Genomic DNA, 23,512 nt, shown 5'->3' with positions numbered 1-23,512 from the left:
TGTGCCTGGTCTGACAGAGACAGAGTCACACTGAGATCCCACAGGCATTTGTAATACAACTGTTTGCCAAATAAGTCTGTGTGGGATAATGTTTGCAAACTTAAAAATAAAACCCAGCGGGATATCCTGCCACCTAAGCTCAGGCATTAGCTCTAACAAGAGATGAGCAGCAATCCCACTGGAATCTGTCAGCATGCCCCATTAATGAGTCGGAGGACTGCTATCAAACGTGCAGGCCCTGCACAGGCCATTCTTCCTCAGGAGCTGCGTGTTTATTTGTCTGATACTAGTGTCTGTTTCTTTCAAGCTGTTACCTGACTAGGTACATAAATAACGTATGGCAAGAATGTATAACTCTTGTGTAGATCTTGCCTCTGATAATGACACATTTAAAATGTATCAGCTTCCTAATTCTGCAGTTCAACAGTACTAGCCAACCAAGCAGGGAGAAATAAAGTAACTAGCTAACTGAACTTGAGGTTTTAAAAAGTTTTTATTGGTTCAGGAGCTAAGGATAATATTATTTAAGCACTTTAAAAATTTCTTTATGAAGTGCAGCTATGCTCTGAAGGGAAAAAAGGCTCTAAAACTGATAGCTGAGTTTACTTTTTGAATTGTCTTTACAGCAAAGTTACTCAATTTACTTGTCTTTTCCTTTCCCCCCCCCCCCAAAATGCACACAATGAAAGCTTAAATCATACTCCATTCTTGGTCATGTTTGCAACTTCCTGAGTAATAACCATTCTTTTGTTGCTATTTAATTAATAATTTTACTGATAGTGTATAAGCCAGGGTAAAATCCAGTTCACTCTCCCAGTTGTCTTGGCTCAGCAAAGAAATAAACAGTAATTAAATGAAGCATCTAGCATCCTGTTGACAAGAAATGAAACAGTAGGTGTGGAAACCACTGGGAAGTTTGGCTACCAGATATTATAATGAACTGAACATTAACATTCTTGGGATTGTCCAAATGTGAACCAAGTACAGATGCTGTCTGGGAAAGGGATCCTCCACATGGAGGAAAACAAAATGAAGCACTTTCTTGGACCTGTCTGCTAAATAAATAAATAACTTTTTAGTATGCAGAATTTGTGCCTTATGCAAGGGGGAATCTTCCCCAGAGAGTGTGTTTCACTTTTTTTTTTTTTTTTTTCTTTTCCAGATATTGGGTTATTTTTCTCTGTCCTCTATGCAGACTTCTACCCATCAGTTTTCTGGTAGCCTGATTACAATAAAGAGTTTAAGCCTGCAAATGAACACAAACTAGCTGAATGTTCCCATCCCTTGTGCAGGAGATGTAAAAAGCACCATTTTCCAAAACGTAAAATAAGAGTTTCTTACAGGCCTTGAGAAGTAAATGGGAAGTATATGCTTGCAGCAGGTGAGCCTATCCTGAAAACAGACTCCTTTATCCACAAGAAGCCTTTCATCAAGGGACAGAAGTGCAGTACTTCCAGGCACACTGGAGGTGATATGGATACCTCAGTCTGTTGGTGCCTTGTCCTCTTGGGTCCCAGGGCTGTTTTTACATTAAAGCTTCATACAGAGATTAGTAGCTGGTCCTGAAATGTAGGGAGACATCTTTGCTACTTTTTCTCTTTGCACAGAGTTTAAGATCATTGCAGTTTTGCACCCATCATTCAATGGGAGCTTGTTTGATTTCTGGGCTGTAGCTTGATCAAAGGTCCACTGAAATAAACACACCACTTGTACTGAGCTTCATGGGCTTGGGAATCAGCCAGTTGATCTTCCTGAAAAATCTCCCAGAAGTAGAGCTGTAAAGAAGTATTTGAATGATGTCATGAAACTTGTTTGGCACACAGGAAGGGCAGGGAGTTCTGAAAAGAAGCTGCAGCTTTACAGAGAAAATGAAGACAAGGGTAAGGCAAGGATACGTTTGGGAAGGATGCTTGGACTAAGTGGTCGAGAAAGAAGTTGGAAGAAAGCATCACAGACCACTCTATACAGGGATATAGAGATGGAAGGCCCAAGATGAGAATCGAGTATTCAAACTGAATGCAAAAAGCAAGAGCAAGTAATCGACACAGTTCAAATGAAAAATGGCATAGCTAGAATGGAAGGAGAGAAGACTTTGAATACCAGTAGTAGAGAAATGTTATACAACACAAAGTGAAGAAAAAGCTAAGGAGGAAAACCAGTGGCAACCCAGGAAAAGAAACAGGCTAAGAGCAGAAAGCAACTTGTGGATACAAGACCATATTGTACCTTTAAGTGTGCCTTGCTTATATATAGTCTCTGTGGAGAGAGAAATGTGTGGAAAGGAGCATAAAGTATTTGGTAGTTAAAGGACTACTTTTAACCTGAGATGAATGAATGAGTTTGCTACATGTGCATGTCCTCTCCAGTAAGAAGTTCATCTTCTATGTATTGTGTATGCTGCCAGTGCTTTCTCAAGAAAGAGAATATATACTGCGCTCCTAAGTTTTGGCCTTCTGCTGTAACTGGTATGTCAATGCAGAAACATTTCTGCAATAAGATTAATATAATGTGTCATGTTTTTTGAAGTTATCTGGCAAACGGTGCTTCTGAAGATGTTTGCACAAGCTTCCTGTCATTTTACCTATTTATTACAAGCTTTTCAAACTAGTGATTTAAAATTAACAGTATTAGGCTATGTGCTTTCTAAGACAAAAACTAGTTGAACTAGTTGTAATCTGGATTGATCAGCTCATTTCTCTATTGTCAAGTCAATTTGCCTTCACTTGTCAACCCAAATAAGAACTGAACTTCAAATAGCTGATTAGAACTTCATGTTCTATTTAAATACTTGCTTTTGTTGTGCTGGTATGTCATTGCCTGACCACTCATAATTAGAACTTGTTGAGAGACTTCTACGTGCTGTTATAACAAAACCAAATTTTTCTTGTCAAAACTAAGAGAAAGAGGTCAAAGTAGTGCATAATTTAGTGGCTGAAGTACTTGAGGGAAGATTTGTATCTGATGGATCTGAGCTGCCTTCTTGTGTAATGCATGATCCAGTAGGACTCTTAAGTTTTGTAACAATACCCAGGAAGGCCACTCAAAAGGACATGCTTTTATGTAAGGGTAAGCCTTAAAACAGAGTAGTCATGTTTGCTTCAGAATCAGTAGCTAAGGCTGCAGGGATGTGCTGGTTGGCTATAAATTACTATTAATATTCAAATACATGTGATACTTGGGGAAAAAAAAAAAGTGGGGGCAAGGGCCAAGAATAAAAAAGTGGAATTGAGACTACTAACCTTTTTAAAAAAATGTGTTAAGACTGTGTTTCTCTTAAAAAAAAAAAAAAAAAAAAAAAAAAGGAGGGGGGACACAAACGTGCAGTCCTATTAATGTATAACAGTTTTAGCTTATCAGGGCTCACCAGAATACAACGGCTCAGTCCTGCTCAAATACAGGTTGCAGTAGTTTGAATCTTGTGCTTGTGTAAGGTATGCATGTATACAAAAGCATTCTTGTGAATTCTGGATTTCATGCTTTACTTTTTAAGGGCTTAATTTGATGGGTATCTGAAGGTATAATCATCATTTTACCCTGTCAAACTCTATTATTCCATGTCCCATCTTATCTTATCCTGCCTCATATTAGTCCATTTCCTGTCTTACTTGATACTGAGCTATCAGTATATAATCTTAATTTGGCCAACAGGTATCAAGAAAAACTAATAGGCAGATAAATCACTGCACCTGGCACTATGAACATATACAGATGAAATAATTTATAAAGCTTATTCATATTTCACATTTTTGGTGCAGTATGCAAAGGTGCTGTTGGCTTAGGGCAGGATAGACTTAAAGATCCAAGAGCATTTCCTGGGTGTGAAGAAGAGCTATGCAGATAAGCAGTATTGTGCCAGAAATAAGGTTGAGATGTGGAGAGAAGAACATAGGGAAGGAGGGTAGGAATTGTACTGAAGGTCTGAGCACCAGAAGAAACAAGAGCAGAGATCCTTAAAACGGTGAGCAGTGGTACCCCGGAAGCCTGTTTTCTGATAGAGTTGTATTTCAAAGCTGCATATATCCCAGTATGGAACTCTGATATTTTGAAAAGATTAATCAGAAGCTTTGATAGGAGTTACTGCCTTGCCTTCTGTTTTTATGAAACCTGTAGAAGCTTAACAGTCTGTCAAATTTTATTGTAGTTGGAAAATAGCTTCAAAAGATTTTTAGGGGAGAACAGACTGGCTCACACATGTGCATAAGCTTTAAAGCGACTATTTTCTGCCTGGATTTTAATGTCAAATGCTTTGGTCCTGGTGTCTCTTCTGCTTTTAATGACCAAGTTTGAGAAAAGAAGCTCTGTCACTGATGTCAATGTAATTAATTTGTAGTCATACAAAACACATGCCATTAAAGTTCATTCAAATTCAGTGTTACTCCATTTTTAGAGTCTCTTCCAACAGCAACAAAAAACCCTCTTTTCCTTAATTCTAGGGATGTAATCCTCTTGCTGAGACTGGTCGAAGCAAACTGCAAAATCAAAGAGCTGTCCTAAACCAACAGATCTTAAAAGCAGTAAGAATGAGAGCTGGTGCTGAAAATCTTTTAAGGTATGTGTCATGACTTCTTAGTTCTCTTGCCTGAACAACAAAATTGTATGTTAAAAGTCTCTTAGCTATTGCTTTTTCCCATTCTGCTTAATGACTCCCTTAGCATGCTGCATAAATTACTGCTGGATGCTTTGTGAATATCCCTGAAGTTTTTTTAGTTCTGTAGCTCTATAGAGTCATTACCTGCTATGAAGTGCACTTTCAAAGCTGCTATGTTGTAGCAAACGAGCTGAGCGTTAGACTATCTTATGTTGCTCTGTTTGATCAGCTTTATTGCTAATGATAATGGCAAGTGAACCTTGCTGAATATTGTAATGAGTCTTTTTAACACCTTAAATCAAATAAAGGTATTATCACTATACTGTTGCTTTTTCCAAGATTCTTTAGATCTGTGCTCCGCAGTGGAAAGGACCATGAGTTGCCTTATTTATTCCATGAATAGTGATATAGGAGGAGCAGCATAGCACACATGTAATTTGAGCTGGGTTATAGTTCCCACCAAATTCTCCTACAGTCTGGGGTAACTGGAAGAGACTTTGCCCTTTTATCTATTATATTTTGTCCACCTTTTTTTTTTTTTTTAATGACACAGTTTCTTACATGACTGTCCCAATAGGAATAGCCTTATGTTGACCCTGTCTTGAGGCCATTACATCCTTTGATTAACTGATTAGTAAACAGTCCCGTAGCTTTCCAACAGTCTATCCCTCTGTTACACAGAAGAACTGAAAATTTCCCCAATTCCCCAAGTGTCCTATAGTGTCTGTTTCTGTGCAACTGGATGAACAATGGGTCTCCGAGAACAAAAATCTAGCCAATATACTTCTCTTAGAGAAGTGAAAATGCTTGGATAAATTCACTTTTCTTAAACTTGCCATTAATTGAGAAGTTGCCCTTTGCCTGTCACCTGCCTTTATCCTGCCTACATCCTAAGCTTATGTAGTTTCAGCCCTTGTGACTGGCTACATTTTGCTTTGTTTTCTGGTAATTGACTTAAGGAGTAAGACTTAGGGTCTTGTGCTACCTTTGCATAGCAAAATTCCTTTTATCTGCTTTTGAAACTAAACAGTGTTCATTCAGTACATGTTTCTGCATTCCAACTCAGGAGTGTTTTGGAAAGCCTAAAGAGACGAATAATACCTAATGTGAACGCTGGTTACTCTAACATTGAACCTAAATATGTCCTAAAGTTCGTCTCCTGATACCAACATTCACTGCTGAAATACGAAGTTACTATTGACAAGAGTGGGAACTAAGCCTATTTGAAGAGTAGAGAATCAGACTTATTTTAAAGTTCTTAAAAACCTAAAATGAATTTACACCTGTTAGACTATTAAAACTTGATAGTTCTTTGAAAGAAGCAATTTTAAAAGTAACCTGACCACTGGATAGTTCACATGACTAGATGTATTTACAGTATCCTAAGGAAAAACATAAATAAGCGTTATGTTTTCAGATTCTATCTGCATTTCATCAAGTTCTAAAAGAAGCAAACTAATTGCTGTCCACAAGAAGCCTCCTGCAATAGGACTTGAGAAAAAAAAATGGAAATGCTTTGCTTTACTTTTGGCTGAAAGTGAATGCTAGGCTTGAAACAAATGATCCATATAGTGCAAAGACTTTTGTTTTTAGAACTTCTGAAAGTCACCCTCTCCTTTTCTTTTGTTCTGGAAGTTCTGAGTTAAAACTGAATTCAGAGTAGAGTTATGTGGATCTCAAGGATATCACATTGTCCCTGGTGCTGTCTGTTGCTGTCTTTTGCTGTTTGTCACTATAAAGTATGTCTACAGTGCAACCACATGAAAAGGTAATCAAGTTAACTCTAAATTGGCATGGACATTGAGACCAATACAGCCATAGTACAGAAGTTCACCTGCATGGAACGTTGGGGTTTCTGAGAAAGATATTAGAATCCCCGCTGTGGAGGATGGTAAGCTAGACCAAACATGGAGCCTTAATAACACCGTAATTAAATTGCTGCTGGCATCAAAGCTCACCCAGTTATCTATGTGGTGCTGCCTGTATCAAGGAAGATCCACTCCACCCTATAATTTTGTCCAGTTTGGCTTATGCAGGCAGATGTTAACATTGCTTAATCTAAGCAATCTCAGGTATTCAATAAAGTACAGCATAGAAGATTCACAGATAACGCATATTTATAATATGAAGAACAAGCTTAGAATTTTAGCCTTGGAATAATTAGTGCTTCACCAAGGTGCTCCATAAAATTGGGAGATTGTTCCAAGTGGAGTCTAGATGTATGAGGGGGTTGTTCATAAATATTTATGGAGGTGAATTTTTTCTTAAAATAAAGGTAAACACAAAATGCTGCAAACTTAAGTTTGTTATTGTCTAATGATTTGGACTCCCTAATACATGGGTACAATATCTTAAGCCTGGATATGGATGAAGGCCTTTTATCTTAAACTTGCACCTGTGGTTATAAATAACAGTTTAAGTCTCTTGAAAACAGTAATACTGTATGGAGAATCAGGTTAGAAACAGTGATATAATATCCTGAAATACAGAAAGAAGAAATCCCACATAAATGCTCTGGGGGACTAAATACTAACATCCACTGTACTAGCAGTTCCAAACATTGTCATGTAAATATATAAACAACAAAGGAAACAAGCAAACAAAAAAATCCTACTTGCATCCAACAAAATAAATATAGAGAAAATTTTATTGTATTAAAAAGAAATATCCTTCTACCTATATGTCTGGTTGTAAAACATTTTGTAGTAAGAGTTTTATGGGAAAGTTGTTTACTTTTATTCTTAAGATCAGAAGTCTCAACAGATAATTACTGAATTTATAAAGTGGGAAAGTCTCTCTTGCAAAAAAAATTTCCTGACTCTTCCCCACCTGCACCCTCATATCACATAATCTGAAAACAGGATAGTGAATCTGTTTTAAGATGCTTTAGTTTTTTTGATTTAATGTACCTGAAAATAAGTCTGACCCTTAATCACACACAAAAATTTAGCACATAGCAAACCTTCTATGTGTCCGTGTGCTGTTATCTGGAAACTATCACAGGCTCTCTCTTGACAGAAAAACCTAATAAATTCTGAAACATGAGGCCTTAAGAGATGATCTCCATCTCTTGGGGGGGGGGAATCTTAAAAATGCTTAGAATGTTAGCAAGGGGGTCAACCAAGCTTATTTACAAAACCTTTTCCTCAGCAATAAAAAATGTCTCTTTCTTTCTGCAGAGCAACCACCAACAACAAAGTACGAGAGCAGGTACTACTGGAACTAAGTTTTGTAAACTCAGATCTGCAGATCTTAAAAGAGGAATTGGAAGGACTTAATATTTCAGTAGAAGTTTATCAAAATACAGAGTAAGTGTAAAGCTGAGTTACGCAGTTATTAACAGATCTTCTCTTTACCCTTGTAAACAAAATTGTTTCTTGGTGAATGTGAATGCTGGGCAATAATTACGTGAAAGAACAGAGAGCTTGATAGGAAGAGAACATACTTGACGGTAGATTTGTTGACTAAGGGTTAGTCTGTGTATTTGTCTTTCACTTGGGAAAGGTATGTACCACTAATCCTTAGATATGGAGTTCCTTCATGGAGGAGAGTACTGTGAGAATTGAAAGCTCTTGGGGCTTTATGGGGAGACACATGGCACCTAGCAGAATTTCCAGTACTAGGATGGCTAATTGATTCAGTGCATTCTGGAGTGAGCAAACCTAGTGATAGAATATCTGAAATGCAGTGCATACAACAGTCTTCTCTTTAGCTGGAGAATAAAAGCACAACGCTGATTTGGAGCTCAAAGCAGACTTGAGGTAGTCTTTAAGGTGTGCACTTCAATGATAGAAATCCATAAATTAGCTGGCTAAACCAGAGAAGTCTTTAGTAGGTGAGGTTGGAATTGTTCCAAGATATTTTTCCAATTTTGAGGAGCATACTAAACTTCAAATTGCAACAGATTCCTCAAAGATAAAAGTCAAAGATTATTCATTGCCTGAATACTGCAATGATTTCTGTACCAGTTAAATGTCTTGTTGCTCGTAGAACTAAATGTTTACTATTTCATTAACATTAGCAGCTCAAGATACAAATTCAAGTGCTTCATATGAGGAGAGTATAATTTTGGTTCTCTTAGCACTGTTCTGAGTTAGGTGTTAACTTCAGGTGGGCTACAAAGAATTCTTAACGTGGAGGGACTAAGCACATTTCTGGTGGGGTACCTTTCAACTGAATGCTGACCTGCAAAATATCTACATTTAGTTTTTCTCAAAAACAAACTTGTGCTAAAGTTCCTGCCCTCCACCTCCATGGCAAAATTTGACAACTATTTCATGCAAAAATGTTTCGTTCAAGATTTTATCAGTCTTCATAGATGCATGTGACCATAGAGAACAGTATGAAAGTTATGACTGTGGAAATGAGAGCAAGACTCCAGAAGTACTATTCCTTCTTCTAGCTGAAAAATATTTGAAATATTTGGATTCTCAATGAAGGGTGAGCAGTAGGTCAGGCCCCAAGGCAGATAGAAGCCTTGCAGCTGGACAAAGTAGTATGCTTTTTGTTCTCCCCTGATCCTGATCCCCAGTCTGTTTTGAATGGTGTTTTACCTTTCTGATGCTGTTCATTCTAAGCTCTAAATGCTTTTTAAGTTCCATCAACTAAAATAATTCACTCCCTCTGTAAGTGCTCTCCAGCCTTTAATAGCAAATAGCTATTAATAGTTGCTCTCTGAATCTATTGTGCATTTAGTCATCAACATGAGGTCACACCCATATTACTAGGTTACACTGTATTGTGTTACACCAGTCTGAAGGGTTGGCCTTCCCAGTACTTGCACACATCTCAGTGGGACAGAGAAGCATGACACTATTTCTACTCCGTTCTGGAAATCCAGGATCACCTCCCTAACTGTTTGGTGCCCTCATGATGTTGACTCCATGGGTGTGGCACCTTAGAAATGTAAAAAATAGAAATTCAGTTCCTTTGAATGACAAATGCTGATGTCTACAGGGACTGTGGGTGGTGCTAAAATTCATTAAATCAGTAAGTTAGGATTTCTTTTGCATGTCTCAATTCCGTTTGGGGAAAAAGTCTTGATATAATCTGTTGTAAAAGCATTGTGGTTTCTTCTAAAAGCCTCATCAGAAATCAGATCATTTGTGCTACCTGCAGTGGTGTTTTGGCTCTGTGTCCTGGAAGTCCTTTTCAAGGTAGCAGAGCCACTTTCTGGATCGTGCCATCCAGTTTAAGGACTCTTCCTCAGCTGTGGAAGCTGCACTCCTACTCCCACCTTCCCAAGATGGAATTTTCACCAGTAAGAAAGTGATTTTGCTGGCATTGATAAGACCATAAATGAATCACACTCGTGAGATTTTGTAGTTGGTAATTAAATGCTCTAAACAATGCTTAGACAGTCAATCGGTTGTTTTCAGGAAAAATGAAAATATCAGATATACCTTATAATTGCCCAATACTGCAATACTGATCTGCTGATCTGAACCTACTCAACAAAATACCTGGAAGCAATTCTGATGTTTCTTTTTTATAATTGGATAATATGCTTAGTGGAAGAGCAATATATGTACCTTTTGAGGGATGAATGGTGCTCTTCAGCTCATCATACTTTCTTATTAGCTAGCGTTGTTTACTAATATGATTTGGGTTTAAGTCCGTGATACCACTCTGTATTCTCTTGAGGATCAGGGTTTTTTTTTTTTTAAGTCACAGTTCTCATCCTTACTGCCTTTTGATATTTTAGAGATTGACTTGTTTAGAGGTTAACACCTAGCATTGTCTAGAAACTAAGTAGTTCTCAGACTTCCTACTGCTATACCTTTCACTGTTAAAATTAGTATACTTTGTCCCTGCCTTTCCCTGTGTTACACACATCACTTCTACATATGAAACCATTGGTAGCATGTAAAATACTGATGATAACTACAGAGCTCTTACCATAGCAGATCTCCGAGCAGCTGTGGAGCTGTCCATATGACTTGTGTGGGTGTACAAAGGTGGAGCTAAATTGCAGCAAGCCATCCTTTTAGAGTCTCCTTTTCTTTCCTTGAAGGAAAAATAGGCTCAAATTAAAAAAAAAAAAAAAAAGCACAGGCAAGTAGCTTGCTTTACTCTCTTCTTGAGGAGTCACAGGCCATTAAGCAGACTTTCTTGGGCAGGAAGGAACTATGATAAACTATGCACCTTTTACCTGAAGACCCATCAGCATGCTAAATTTCTGTCATCAAATGAAGCAAAAGTAATTATCAACATACAAACAGAAAAGAAATATTTCTGAATATTTTTGGTTTTTTTCCATAGAGAGGCTTTCAGCATTCCCTTGGTACCTCTTGGCCTGAAGGAAACCAAAGAAGTAGACTTTACACTCCCTCTCAAGGTAAATTTCAGGGACACATTTCAGAATGGTTAACAGAAAGAACTTCCATTTCAGATTTGTTTAAAGAAGCCTAAGTAATTTATGTACAAATTATTTTTTGTTTTATTTGTCCTAAAACTGAGATCACAATGTGTTAAAAATTAACCACCAACTATTTGGGTCATTGCTCATATCTAACTAGGACATGGAGTCAGAAGATGTCCCACTTTGGAGACAGTAGAGTTACACCAAAGAGAATAAAAATTACTTCTACAGCTTTTGGTTTCAGTAAGACTATTGATTACTACTCTGTGTGAAAGGAAGTAGTAATGAAGGTTTTACTCAGCATAATGCAGTGATACTCCAACTTGCACTAACCAAGATAGCTCAGTTGGGAAGCAGTGCTGCAGCATTAACACTGCTTGTTTGCTGGCTAATATAACTTGCTGGCTATTTGAGCCACGTTCTGTATTTTTTTGACTACTGTGCATTGTGCAATGTAGATTTTATCTCATGATAAACCATCTTATATCACCATAGCATTTGTCTCTGCTTTTATTTCTGTAGGTTAATCTCCATGATGAGATTATGGTACCACTTCATGCCATTGCAGCCTTGTTAGTTTAAGTGGAATTGCACTAATATAGCTGACGAGAATTTGTCAGTCTCTTTCTGTTAACAAGTTTTTATGGTCATTTGATTCCCTTGTTATTTTAGCTAACAGGGTTCAAAACCATTAAGTGTTGTTGTTTTAAAACCCAATGGAGTTGATATAAGAGGTGTTCAGTCCCTTTACACCAAAATGAAATTTCTTGTCTTGGTTATCAAATCAAATTATTAGTTCTATTGTCTTTTTGTAGTCTCATTGCTATATATTACTATACTATTGACTGGAGGGGAGTAGACAACATGCAAATCACAACTGAATCAATTTTGTACGGTTTGCCACTGCAGAAAAAAATGAATGAATAGTTTAGGTTAACTTTAGCTATCCCAATTTTTTACTTTTTTTTTTTTTTTAAGGACTTTATTCTGGAACACTATAGTGTAGACAGTTCTGAGTATGAAGATGAAATAGCAGATCTCATGGATCTGAGACAAGTAAGTTCAAGTATGGCATACCATAAGGTCTTTTAATCCACAGTTATAAATAAGAACATTTGTATGGAATCAGAATATGCTGCTATTACTTATAACTTACCATATTCTTATTGACTTCACTTCTGAGATACGGAATGTAAATCTCCATTGTCCAAGAGCTTTATTATCTGAGTAAAGAACAAGTAAAGAAAGGGATGAATTTATGCAAAGTGATTGAGTTGTTGACACAACTTTGTAAATCTACGATTTGTCTTATCTACTTTTTTTAAAGTATTTTAAATTTAGCAGGAAGAGTGTTGAAGTGAATGCATTTGGCAAAAGTTTGTAGTAGAATGGTCGTTATTTCTAACTATTGTTTGTTTCCTGTATTATACTGTAAACATAAAGTTTCTTTGTGTTTTTCATAAAATACCTACAATCTTTATTTAATTAACTCTGAGACTTGCCAAACAGATCCTCCTTGCTTCCCTTAAAGGCTATGTGCTACTTCTGTGCAGCTGAAAAATTCTTATTTGGAATGCATCCACATGGCCTTAAGCTTACTGTTCTCAGTTTCCACACATTTCTATGATATGCAGAAGTCTAAAGGAAGCAGAGCTTTGTCCTTGGTGTTTCTGTATTCATTCTGTAATGCAACAGAATACACTTTATTTTAATCTATTGTATTTTAAGGCCTGCCGCACTCCTAGCCGAGATGAAGCTGGCATTGAGATGTTGATAAGCTATTTCCTTCAACTTGGTTATGTAGAGAACAGATTTTTTCCACCCAACAGGCACATGGGAGTTTTATTTACATGGTAAGTGTGTAGTTGATGTTTGTCTTTTGTCTTTTTTTTTTTTTCAGAACACTGTTAATCATTAACTGTCTTCTGTTTAATTTGAAGCATGTCAGTGTTCCCCCCCAACTCCCTGCAGTGTGTGATGTCAAATTTTTTTTTATTGTTAAGAGTAAACCTGAGTACAATATACCCTTTTCAGTGAAGCCTTTGCCTAGGTTAAGATTTGGGCTACAGGTTAGCACAAGGGAAAAAGAGAGAAAATAATCTTCATTTTGCACAGCTGCGTATGTTTCCTGGACTCTCAATCTTAGTGCACGAACCAGATGAGGAATGGGTTAGACCTTAATTCCCCTCCTTCAATTTAATAGGAGCATTTGGGCCAGAAGGGAGAAGTGACTTAATTTATTATAGGGGAGTGTTTACTACATTTATGAGCAAAATTTGACTCTGAATTCAGATTTTTTTATTTTTAAGATGAAAAAAAGATGGCTACCATGCAGCCAGGAGGAACTATTATATTTCTAGTCCTAAGTGCAAATAGAAACTTTAAAATACAAGCTATAGAGAATCTGACCATGCCAATAGCTGATCTTTGGCAACATCTAAGTACAAGAACATAGCAGCACATATGGATACTTCCCCAGTATACTCTCAGCCTCTGTGATATTTTATAGGCACTTTTGAGTTAGATATAATATGCTTATGGAGGCACTGCTGTAAAAACTGTTGAAAATTAAGCCTCAAAATAAAGCTGTCCTCTGTCTTGCAGTACCTATGCAGTACATAATTGTATTTTTATTCACCTTCATTTTCACTGTACCAGAACAATTATTAAGAATTACACTGCTCTTTTAGAAAAACAGAATGAAAATATCTGTTGTTTCAATGGACTCAGCTAATGTTAACACTTCTTCTAATATTTGTTTCCTAAGGTATGATTCCTTCACAGGTGTCCCGGTGTGTCAGCAAAATCTGTTGCTTGAAAAAGCTAGTATCTTATTCAACATTGGAGCCCTCTACACCCAGATTGGAACAAGATGCAATCGTCAGACCCAGGCTGGACTTGAAAATGCTGTTGATGCTTTTCAGAGAGCTGCAGGTACAAATTTAAAAAATACTGGGACGGTCTTTATGCAAATGTTCCTAATCTCATCCTGACATCCTGCAGATTTTTGCATTTCCCACTGACTCCATTACACAAGAAAGGAGGAATAGGGAAATTCAAGAAGCCTAGTGAAGAGCTAAGGTGAAGCTTTAATTCAAAACCTGTAACTGTAGTCTGAAATGTGCAGATAAAGACAGTGAATACTGTGGTTAATGATTAATGAACTGCTGTTCAAAGGTCTGAGTAATAGCTCCAACGTTAACTGCTTCATTGTTCATTCTTTGTTTCACCAACATAGCTGCTTTTGTCTCAGTGATATTACATTAGTGTAAAATCTGTACAAGAAAAAATTTAAAGGGTTGATAAAGGGCTTAAAACCTAGTTTTCCATATGCTCTCTTAAAATTAATCTTATATGTTCTCTGGTGAAATTTGCAATTCACTGGAAGTTGACTGCATATTTTCCATAGATTCCAAAGGCAAACAGGTCCAAAATAATCAATCTCTATCCGAAGTGAAGAAAAGTACAAATTCTAATAAAGGGAATTACATCCCTTAAACTAACATGTTATAGAAGCTTTTGGTTTTGGTTTGGTTGGGTTTTTTTCCTAAGTAGATTTTTCTAATTTTTTTTGTAAACGTCACCTGTACTACACATAATGCTTAGACATTACCTATGTAATTAATATGTACTGTGAGATTTATTTCTGCACTAACAATCCGTAGCTATTGGTTTCTACTGTATGGGTAGCTTTATCAGAGACAAACTGTGGGCCACGGAGTTGGTTTGTCATAAAAACTCTTTTGAATACACAGCTATAAAAAAAAATTTATAGTACCTCTTCATGCATTTATTAAATAAATTGCTTTTCAACCTTTGTATTTAATGTAAAAGAAATTTCAATACTTGAGAAATTTCTCCATTTTGCTGCTGCTCCTTCTATTTTGCAAGTAAAAAAAATCACTGCTTTCCACTTCAACGTATTTGCAGAACAGAATTAATTCACAAATTGAAATGCATCATTTGCTACCACAGTACCTTTGCAGGGCCCCAAAGCAACATGCTCAGGAGGCATTTCATTGTACCTGTGCATGGCTCCGTAACACTGTTCATTATGTTGGTAGAGACATGATATAGAGCATGTATTAACTATTTCTCTGTGCTGAATGGAAAACGTTTCATGGAGTTTATCCTCAACAAAGCTCTCAGTGTGTATATGCTTACCACATAAGCAGAAATATAAAAAAAAATTTTTTTTCTTCTCCCTCTACTTTCAGTTCCTTTCAGTAGGGTACGCCATCAGTACTTGGGATGTGCCTGGCAAGTTTGAGGTTGTTTTTTTTGGTGCAAAAAGGCAGAGATGGTCATAATTCAAGTTTGTGTAAGGGTGTATTAATAACTTTAAAAGATACAAATGTAACATGGAAAATGAAAAATCTCAGAACCTGGTAGTAGGAAAATACAGCACAACATGGCCAGAACTGAATGTAGTGGCAGTAAGTAAGATTACAGAAGCTGGGACACTTAAAAAGCAGAGGTCTTATCATTATACTTCTGTAGCAATTAGCAGGCTAGTAGAACTCACTAAACCAGTTGGATGACATGCACGCTGAAGTGCATAAGTCATTTCACTTATCCGTGAAACTGTTACTTAATATTTTCACTACAGTTAGTGTTTGGTTTTAATTTAATATATGATAGAAACAATTAATATTTTGGTAGAACCAAATGTCTAGAGCAGAATTTAATTTTATGCTATTAAATATACTGTTCTAGTTTACTTACTAGGATGGAACTGAGCTTTCTTTGGGACACACAATGCACTTAGCAGCATCTGAAAAGAAGATTCATAATTAATTAAGTTTATATGTTTGTGGTTTTTTTCTTCCATCCAACGGTTCTACGGTCACCTCCCTATAGTTGTATAGATTTCTTTTTCTTTCTTGTCCTATGTATAAGCCCTAGCCTACCACTTGCATATACGAGTCACATTCAGTTCAGCACAGCTTTATGGTCAATCAAAAGAACTGTTATAAGCAAATCTGAAGGTATTGCCCTTAAAACTTGCAGCTTCTGTTGCTCCTCTGGATTGTAATTTTGAGAACTGTGCCTGGAGATGTTTGATGGGAATGCAGAGCAAAACCTGTAGGTCAGTTTAATTTCATGTGTACTAATAATCCCTTCAGATTGCTGTAGTACAATACTAGAAAGTATGCTTTCAGTCTTAATTATTATGATACATGCTAGGATTTAGTTCACTTGTTTCTCTCTTTGTAATGCTGACAAAACCATTTTGTAATTTCAGGAGTCCTAAGCTACTTAAAGGAGACCTTTACTCACACACCAAGTTATGATATGAGCCCAGCTATGCTGAACGTGCTAGTAAAAATGATGCTTGCACAAGCTCAAGAGTGTGTTTTTGAGCAGATTGGTCTTCCTGGAATACGCAATGAGTTTTTCACACTAGTGAAAATGACACAGGAAGTTGCCAAGGTAAAATACGAGACTTCAATATTAGTCTTTAACTGTTTACACTGCTGTGTTACTAGTTACAGCCTCTAGTAATATTAACAAAATTTATTAAACCTAAATTGTTAACAACCGTTACTGAAAACCAAAAGTAACAAGGGACAGCTCACAAACTACAATGAGAATCACTACTTTCAGAAGATCAAAATGTGAATAGCTGCAATCTAAATATTATTTCAGAACTGTTATGATTTTTTTTTTTAATTCATAATTCATTAAGTTTATTAGAAGCATGCTGGAACACTTGGGCAGTGAACTTGCCAAAGGTTTTTACAAGTTACTTATCATATTGCTCTTTCAAACAGTACAGATCTTGTCCACAGAGCAACATACAAAAGGACGGAGTTGTTTGTGTCCTTTTAAATGTCTGTTAAGTATTGAACACAACTTGTCTGTTATTTCCCAGCATCTGGAGGTTATGCAAACCTAAAAAGCTTAAGTCCAAAAAAATAACTAAATTGTAACTGGGGGAAGGACCCTGCCGAGCAGAGTCAGATGGGTAGCTGCAGAGCTGCCTTGGGACTTGCTTGAAAAATGGAGAGGCAGGCTGTGCCAGTTCATACTTGACATCAAAAACTGGGTATGCCAACAAGACATGAATATGCTTTCTGAGCCATTTCAGAGTAGCAGATATATAATTGGTTCCATACTAAACAAATGGGCAAAGCCTTTTCTACCAACCTGGTAAAGCCACCCTGACTTATCTGTAGGATTGATCAGCTGCAGGGGAAAGATTTCTGGATTCTGTCAGGTGGAGTTGTTTGATCCATTAAAGCAGCATTCACTGCTTGAAAAGGTATTTTATTTCCTCTGCATAAAGGATAGTAGCTCAGTTTTAACTAGACCACACAAACATAAGACTAGATATGACTGCACAGTTTCAGAAGTGAAGCACAAACCTACTGTATAAGTAATATGCTTCACCTTTTTTCTCAGCTGAATTAACCCAATGAGTTGTATTTGTAAATTAAAACCTGTTTATTATATGGTGTTTTTATTGAACTCTGAAGCCATACAGATTGACTGACTTAGTCCATCTGTTCTTGTACAAAATTGATTCACTTTTCTTTTAAGGGAAAAATCAGAAATTGAATTTCAAATTTTCTCAAAACTTATTTCCAACCCTTTCTAACCCTCCTTTTTTCCCCACCCTGTCTTTGATGTGACGTACATGAAATTATCTTAAGGCTGAATATAGTATCCCTTACTTGAGCTCCAAATAACCAATGTTAAATTCTCATATTTCAATTCTGTGCTTTATTTTAGGTGGGAGAGGTTTACATGTTGGTTAACGCTGCAATGAATCAGGAACCAGTGAAAGAGAATATCCCTTATTCCTGGTCTAAACTGGCACAAATAAAGTCAGACCATTATAAGGCTCTGGCACATTACTTCATTGCCACCATTCTGTGTGACCATGAATGTAAGAATCATACATTTTCTATATATTCATATAAATAACAAGAATAAAGACACAAATGGTTATAATTTAGTCTATGAATATGACTAGGAGCCAGGAACTTCAGGGCTTCAATATATGTTCATTTGTGGCCATCTTCCCAGTCAGATACGAGGCCATGCTTTTTTGTCCTTTACAGAAGAATGTGAAAGTTCAATAAACTAACTTTTTCAGAAACAGAAGAAATATTGTATCTCTTATATGCTACTAAATTGTTCAATTCTTGTCAACATGTTCTGCCATAGGAGTATTACTTGCATACTACAGATGATAATAAGTCTTAAAAACTGGAAATTCTCATCAATATATATGTGTAAAAAATATTTGACTGCATTTGGAGAGAACGTAGTAATAATTACTCAACAACCACCTAAAGAAACAGGGCACCAAGAGGTGTGTAATGGTTAATGTTCTTTATCAATTATTATAGTGCAGTCTAGTGACGATGAAGACCAACAGGAGAAAGCCTTGTCCCAGTTGTATGACTGCATGCCTGAAGGACTGATGGTTCTCACCATTTTAAAGGACAAAGTTCAGAGAAAACAATTAGGTAACTGCCAGTTTCACCCCACTAGTAGGTACAATTCGAAAATTACCTCGTATTTACTGTCTGTGGAGGGCAACCAACAGTTTCTAATTTTTTTCAGGGAAAGCACATTTACGCAAAGCTGTTGTTTACCATGAAGAAGCTCTAAGAGTCTGTGGCTTGTGCAAAAAGCTTCGAAACATTGATGTTCTTCAGGAGGTTCTGACAGCTGCACATAAGCGCTCACTTCTCAAATATGCTCAGCAAGAGACAGAAGATGACTTTCTCAGTCTAATCCAGGCTCCAGATATCCTTCGTAAGTACACATAGCTAGAAATAAAGGGTGTCTAACCATCCATGTATATGCTTTTATGGGGATATGCCTTTATTTTATACTTATGTATACATATATTATGTGCATCCATACATAATATAAATAGTGTACAAGTTATGTACTGTACACTTGAGTTCAGATTCCTTACATGTTTCCTCAACCACAGATAAATTAATTTTGTGACAGCTGCTTTACAGTGTGTCTGTCTCTGGTCACATAATTTTCTGGAGTAGATAACAATGGTTATTATTTAGAACTCAGCTTTTTTTTGGTGACTATCTTGTGAGCTAGAAAAAAATGGGGGAACTTTAAAAACTGAAATCATAAGAGGGAAAACTAATAACTCTTTCTTGTAGCACAATTCTTAGAGCGGTCTAAGTTGTCAACTCAATTTGACTGCTATTGCTTCCTCCTATCTTAGTCCAGCTCACCAAACTTTTTCCTCTTTGGAAGCAGTGGGAAAGAATGAGTGCTGGTTTAATATATTTCTCAAAGAAAAACAAATTAAAGAGGAGAATAGCATAGTTTTGTTTGGATGGATTATTTTAAGTTTTCTGTATTGATACTATGAGCTCTGAAGATATTTTTAAGGCAATTCAGATACTTACTTGTCTTACAAATTTCCAGAAAAATGAGGTTTTTCTACAGCCTGGTAAGAACTTTGGAGAAATTTCTATCTAGCTTGGAATGCAAGAAAAATACATATGTTCCTTAATACTTGAGAGAAAATTAACTTGTTTGTGTTTTTGTTTTAGCTAAAACAGAGCACAAAATAGAAACAATCACTCCTCAGTTTTCCAAGGTGAAAATTAAAGACTTTTTTCACAGACTGGTACGTAACATGCTAATGCCAACCAACCCCTGTCATTTTGCTAGGAAGTATAAATTCACTCTTAATGTGAAGGAAGGGACACAAGTATTTTAGCCTGAAAAAATGATCCTGTAGTAACTGGGGGTTTTTTTGGAAGTTATTGGAAAGATAACTCCTAGCTTCAGAGGTATAAGTCAACTTGAGACTAGCAAAGAATAAAAGTGCCATTTGTATATGGCTTTGCACAACATTAATTCTTGATAACCTTCATAAAAGTCCCATGAAGTTTCAACAGATAATTGCATACAACTTAAAGGCCGGGAGAAACATGTAGTACTTGGAGATGGACATGCAGAATGTGTAATGTTGTGTGCTACAAAGCCAGTCTTTCAGGTGGCTCTGTGTGTAATGGTGGGCAAAGGGAACTGGGAGCTACAGTTAGGATCAGAATATGCAATCTTTCAGGAATCAATTTATCTCCTCCAAAATAGAGTAATATAGGACCTTAGAGCCTGCTGCAGCCAAAAGCTTCTGCACACCTTAACAGAGACCTCAGAACAATTTGGCATTTGCTCTCATCTCACTCTGTTTTGAAGTATCACCTGAACAGTTGTGAAGTAGGGCTGAGCACTTCAGGGGATATCTTAAATTTCTGGGATAAATCTCACTGTTTAATTTCAATGGAAGTAGCTGGAAGTTCACCTGAGTGAAACCTACATAAGATGAGCTTAAAGCATTGTACCTTGAAAAAATAGAAATGCTTACTTACGAATGACAGTAAATGATAATGTGCCTGCTGCTATGTTATCTCCAGGGCCCACTGACAGTGTTCTCAGCCAAGCAGAGATGGACGGCTCCACGTACCATTCGCATCCACCATGAAGGAGAGCTAGGATTCAGTCTTAAAGGAGGTTCACCAGTACAGATTTATTGTCTTGATCCAGTTTGTTCTGCAGCAGTAAGTACATTGGTGTAATATTAACAATTTATCTCCAGACTTTAGCATTACAATCTTTTAAATGTAACTTTAGCTTGCTCATACTGATGTATGGAGTATTTATCGAGTCCTACTATACATCAGTATAGTCAATTCAAATAATGTGAATGTGTTTTCAGTGCTATATACACCTAAGATGTTAGAGTATCAGTATCCTTGACATCACACTAAACTAGAGTTGATTGATTTCTTCCTCTATTTGCACTTAGTAGATGAAAAGTCCTAAATAATAAAAGCAAATGTTATTCCCCATCTAATTCAGGAAGTTAGAAGGGATAAAGGCTTTAGAAAGTTGCAACAACAATAAGGATGAGGATCAGGAAGGGAAGGCAAGGTAGTGTGTGCCCAAGCAGAAAGAAGGGAAAGAACATATTATTGGTTTCTAATATGCTTAATATGTTGTTCTTTTGGAAGGAAAAAACAAAGGGATAAAGCAGCATGCAGTGATGAACACAGTTTAGCTATAGGAAAGGCAGAAGCAACCAGAGAAGTACAAATAAAAATACTGAAGAAATAGAAGTAAAAACTGGAGAAAACCTCTCATGAGGGATGATAGGGTAGTGAAAAACAGGTTGCATTTACTTAAGGAGAAAAGTGAAAAGGATATAAAAAGAGTTTGAGTATAAAAAGTATTCGAGTATGCCAGGATCACATTTATCAACGGTAACTCAAATAGGTAATTTGTGTACTTGAAAAAGTTGCATGTTCCTATGTTATGTATACACTTACCTTCCACATGTCTGCTGGGCAATGGTTTTATAGCATCTAAGAGGGAAGTGCCTTTAGGGTGGATACTGTATGATGACAAAAACATTTTAAACATCCTTCTAATTCCAGATGATAACCTGTGCAAAATTTTTTGACAGTTGATGGGCCTAAAAGAAGGCGACTACATTGTTTCAGTCGGTGACATGGATTGCAAGTGGCTTGGAGTGAACGAGGTGCTAGAAAAATTCAAAAGCATGGGAGAGCAGCCCATTGAGATTGAGGTTATCAGTTGCCAGGATACAGCAGCTTCTATGGTATGTAATGAGGCAAATATGTTTTGCAGATTGGATATGTGAGAGGTTTTTAAACTTTCCTGGCTTCAGTCCCTGATTAATGTTTACTTTCATGTAGTCAGATATCCCACTCCACCAGTGAATATATAAAGCATTCAGGCATGTGTTCAGTTTCAAACAGTCTGTTTAAATTATCGTGACTTAGCAAGCTAAAGAACAGGCTGTGTGCATATGAATGTTTGGGTGGTGAGGTTTTTTTGTAGTGGAGCTACTTAGATTAATTGCATTATAAATTCCAGGGCATATTTTATTTTCCCCTAACTTAACCCAGAGGATGAAAATATTACCCTGTTCAGCATTGGAAAAGCCACAATGAAACAATAGAACATGCAAGACCACATGCTTATTTTCTACGCACTATTAACACAAATGATCCATAACTTTTATATTAGAACATGTATTAATGTATGTATTTTTAATTTTGGTGGACTTTAACTGTCTAGTCAGTTACTAAGCTGCTGTAGAAGCTTTAGACTAAGGAAAATGATCACAAGATTAAAAAATGTTAAGCTCTAAATAACTTAAACTTATTTGTAGTGTGAGAGAACCTGTAGTTCAGTTAAATCCTCTGCTACATGCTTCTAACATTCCCTGGCAAGCTTAGGCACTGAAGTATTGTTGCCTTAGAAGTTAGCAAGGTGCTTGTACTGTTGTTAGGTTTTCTTGTTTTGTTTAAGTTGATTTTCCTTATTGAAAATAAGGAATTTCACACCTGCCATTCCAAACTGTTAGTGGAAACAAAAGGCTAGAATATAATGAAACTGCTTCAGGGCACAGCTAAGTCAAGACAGAAGGCTGTGCCTCTCAAGTATCCCAAAAGAATGTCCTTACAGTAGCTCTTGTCATATTTGCAATCAACATGGAACCTGTCCAAAGACAGCAAAAAGACTCCCCTTCAGAGATTTGCGCAAGAGCTACATACTTAAGCTTTGTAGAGAGCTTAGTGTATATGTCATATAGTTAGGCTAGAAGCCAGTAACTGCTAACTATAACACAGCCCATGGAAAAGATTTGTAAGTCCCTTTACACTTTGCACGGTATACCCTGGAGTCTACATGGGCAAAATACCAGAATCACAGCATGCTGAAGGGCCTTGTGTTCAGTTAGTATGTCATTAGCACGGAAAGCTTGCTGTAGTCTGCTTTGGAAAACTATTTGCACAGTAACCTTTTGTTATCTTCAAAATTTTGACCCATTTTGCGTGACTGATTCTTATAATGTTTCTCTTTGTCCTACAGCATAGTAAGAGTGCAACTTATTCTGTGGGAATGCAGAAGACATACTCCTTAATCTGTTTAGCAATGGAAGAGGATAAGATTGATCAGACCAAGAAAGCCCCACTGAAACTGCCTTTTCTAAGTTGGGGAACTAAAAATAGACAGAAAGCTGCAAGCACCCTCTGCCTGCCTTCAGCTGTGGCTGGAAGTTCTCAGATTAAGAAGAAGCTTTCTCCCTTCACACTTTTGAATACGGAAAGTTCATTGTACTGAATCTTTCAGAAGGATTGGTTAACATGACATTTTTCTTTAAAATGTATATAAAAGTATTAATCACTTATCTTTTTATATACATATGTATAAATTCAGACAAATGCCATTGACTTAATTTACTGTGTATTGAGACACTGAAGGTCAGAGGCTGGCAAAAACTGTAAAACTTAAGCATTTGAAGGTTAGAATGAAGTGATTGGGGAGGTATGCAATAACAAGATGTAGATGATGAAATTGCTTACATGAGGACTGGATTCCTTTGGAATTTCAAAATACAGTATGATGACTAATTTTTTTAACTATGATAGATGGGATTTATTTATTACAAACTTGATGCTGCATGCAAAACAACAGGGGACACAGTTAAAGTGTAATTGTGCTGTAAAAGTTTAGAGTCAATAAATAATCACTTAACT

At 36.7% G+C, this 23,512-nt stretch overlaps 1 protein-coding gene across 1 annotated transcript; it reads left to right on the top strand.

Annotated features, from left to right (window-relative positions):
• Window positions 1–4,433: 4,433 nt before the first annotated feature.
• RHPN2 (rhophilin, Rho GTPase binding protein 2) lies at window positions 4,434–23,096 on the top strand (the record flags this gene model as incomplete). Its single annotated transcript, XM_010287730.1, has 14 exons — window positions 4,434–4,549; window positions 7,768–7,896; window positions 10,850–10,925; window positions 11,928–12,005; window positions 12,678–12,802; window positions 13,717–13,883; window positions 16,195–16,382; window positions 17,685–17,841; window positions 18,308–18,427; window positions 18,525–18,719; window positions 19,493–19,569; window positions 20,363–20,506; window positions 21,412–21,567; window positions 22,845–23,096. Coding segments are annotated over 14 exons (1,980 nt in total), but the record flags the coding sequence as incomplete, so codon positions are not given.
• Window positions 23,097–23,512: the final 416 nt, after the last annotated feature.

The sequence above is a fragment of the Phaethon lepturus genome, unplaced genomic scaffold (assembly GCF_000687285.1).
Source record: "Phaethon lepturus isolate BGI_N335 unplaced genomic scaffold, ASM68728v1 scaffold18235, whole genome shotgun sequence".
NCBI lineage: Eukaryota > Metazoa > Chordata > Aves > Phaethontiformes > Phaethontidae > Phaethon > Phaethon lepturus.
Note: the sequence above shows the minus strand (reverse complement) of the source record. Positions and strands in the feature narration are given on the sequence as shown.